At 44.9% G+C, this 1,817-nt stretch overlaps 1 protein-coding gene across 1 annotated transcript in view; it reads right to left on the bottom strand.

The window, feature by feature from the left end:
* Positions 1 to 1,817, bottom strand: part of LOC123518538 (wee1-like protein kinase) — a 4,401-nt gene extending 2,584 nt beyond the window's left edge. Inside the window, 2 exon segments of the mRNA XM_045279346.1 lie at positions 38 to 307; positions 999 to 1,817. Of these exon segments, the coding sequence (XP_045135281.1) occupies positions 38 to 307; positions 999 to 1,546 (818 nt within the window). The 5' untranslated portion in view covers positions 1,547 to 1,817.

The following is a 1,817-nucleotide window of genomic DNA, read 5'->3' as shown; positions in this document are numbered from 1 at the left end:
ATAAAGACAGCCATATTGATTTCGGATCTATACTTACTCGTTGATGGAACCAGCAACTGGTTTGAGGGACTTCTTGATTGCATATACACAACCATCCAGTCGATGGTGACATTTGTACACACCACCAAACTCTCCTTGCCCAATAAGTTCCAGCTCTAAAAATTCATGATGATATCTGGAGACATTGGCCTCGTGAATGGCTAGTCTTTTGGTTGGTCGCCCAGCATCCTCCTCACACTCGTCACAGGAATCAGTGCAACACGATTCTTCAATGCTGAAATCCATGTTTTCCGGCAACTGAGTCACACTGCGAGGAAAAAAAAAATATGAGTCACACAAACTGAATAAATAAATAAATACGAGTAAATTTAAAGAATCATGCCAGTCAGACAAGATGAAACCCTTTCCCACATCTAATAGTAAAATCATGTTTCAATACTATATCTGTCATTACTGCCAGTTTTTAACCAAATATAATTGATGCATACAACTTTTAAACCGCCATGAAGAAACACCAATGTATTAGTGTTAAAAGCTTCCGCAGCGGACTGGTACCGGTTATATCTGCCGCGCCTAGCAACTAGCCATGCTGCGCCGCACGGTCACCCAGTAACATCCTGCACCAACTCTAAATTTGTTTATTGGTAACCCAAATATGCTCAACTACCTTACGACTGCATCTGAATCAAATATGACGTCAGGAAATAACAACACGACTGTACAATCACTGAATCAGGTGGCTTTTGGCAACTATTAAAGGCGGTGAGAAGAAATAGGAGATAAATTCGTTACCTGAAGTCCGTGTGTAAATCGCCTTGGCACTGGATATCAATTCAATAACACGGTAGCGGATAACGAACGTCTTATAATGAGCACAAATATTTACTATTAACGACTTAATTGCACAGACGGCAAGGGAAGACAATGGGTGTTAAATGTTAATCTGATGTGTGCACATATAATCAATAACAAGTGACAAGAAAAAAAAAAAAACTTACCTTGAAGGGGAATTCAATTCCCTCTTCGACCGTGTTCTTTTTCTTGAGGAGAGCATCATCCCTGTCGGGGTGAAAGGGTTTATATTTGCAGCTTCCTTGGTGGGACACTTCCCCTGTTGCTGCTCCTTGGTCTGTTGTGTAACTGACGGAGTTGACGGCGCACCCAAATTTGCTGGTGTCTGTGACCTCTGTCGAGCCAGGAAAAGCCTGGATCTAGAGGCTGTCCGGCCAGACGATTCTGCACTGCTTTTCTGTATTAATGTCTTTGGTGTAGCTGGAGAATCGAAGAGCCGCAGGGCACGAATTTTTTTGTAAGGAGGGGAATCCACAGCTTGGGTAGAACCATCTCCCTCAGGCCTCACGGAAGGTCTGAGAGGTTTCCTCGGACTGAAGAGTCTGGCCGGAGAAGGAGAGGGAGGTACCACGCCAGGAAGGTCGTCTCCAGACATATCGCCATCATCATCACAGCCAGAGCTTAACGTGCGGAAAGAGGCATTTCCTTCCTCGTCGTCACAAGTGTCAAAGTCTAACTTCATTGCTACATCCATTCTTTACGTCACCGTTATGTCTTTACAAGAACACATAACAATGAAGAGCACCTCTACCAGAAACGAGTGCAAGCTACCACAACACTAAACACACGTCCTCTCGCCACCACCACATCGTCTCAACTCAAAATGGAAGCCGCTAAACGCAAAGGATTTTGGGAACTCCGCCTCCGCCAATCACGCGGCAGGATATTTACTAGAGCCAATCAACGCGAAGCGTTGCCCTATGACGTCAGCGTCTCTCCTCTCGGTGGTCCCGCCAAATCCCAGC

Source organism: Portunus trituberculatus, chromosome 44 (genome assembly GCF_017591435.1).
Source record: "Portunus trituberculatus isolate SZX2019 chromosome 44, ASM1759143v1, whole genome shotgun sequence".
In the NCBI taxonomy this organism is placed as follows: Eukaryota; Metazoa; Arthropoda; class Malacostraca; order Decapoda; family Portunidae; genus Portunus; species Portunus trituberculatus.
The sequence above is the reverse complement of the archived record's forward strand: the minus strand, read 5'-3'. Positions and strand labels throughout refer to the sequence as shown.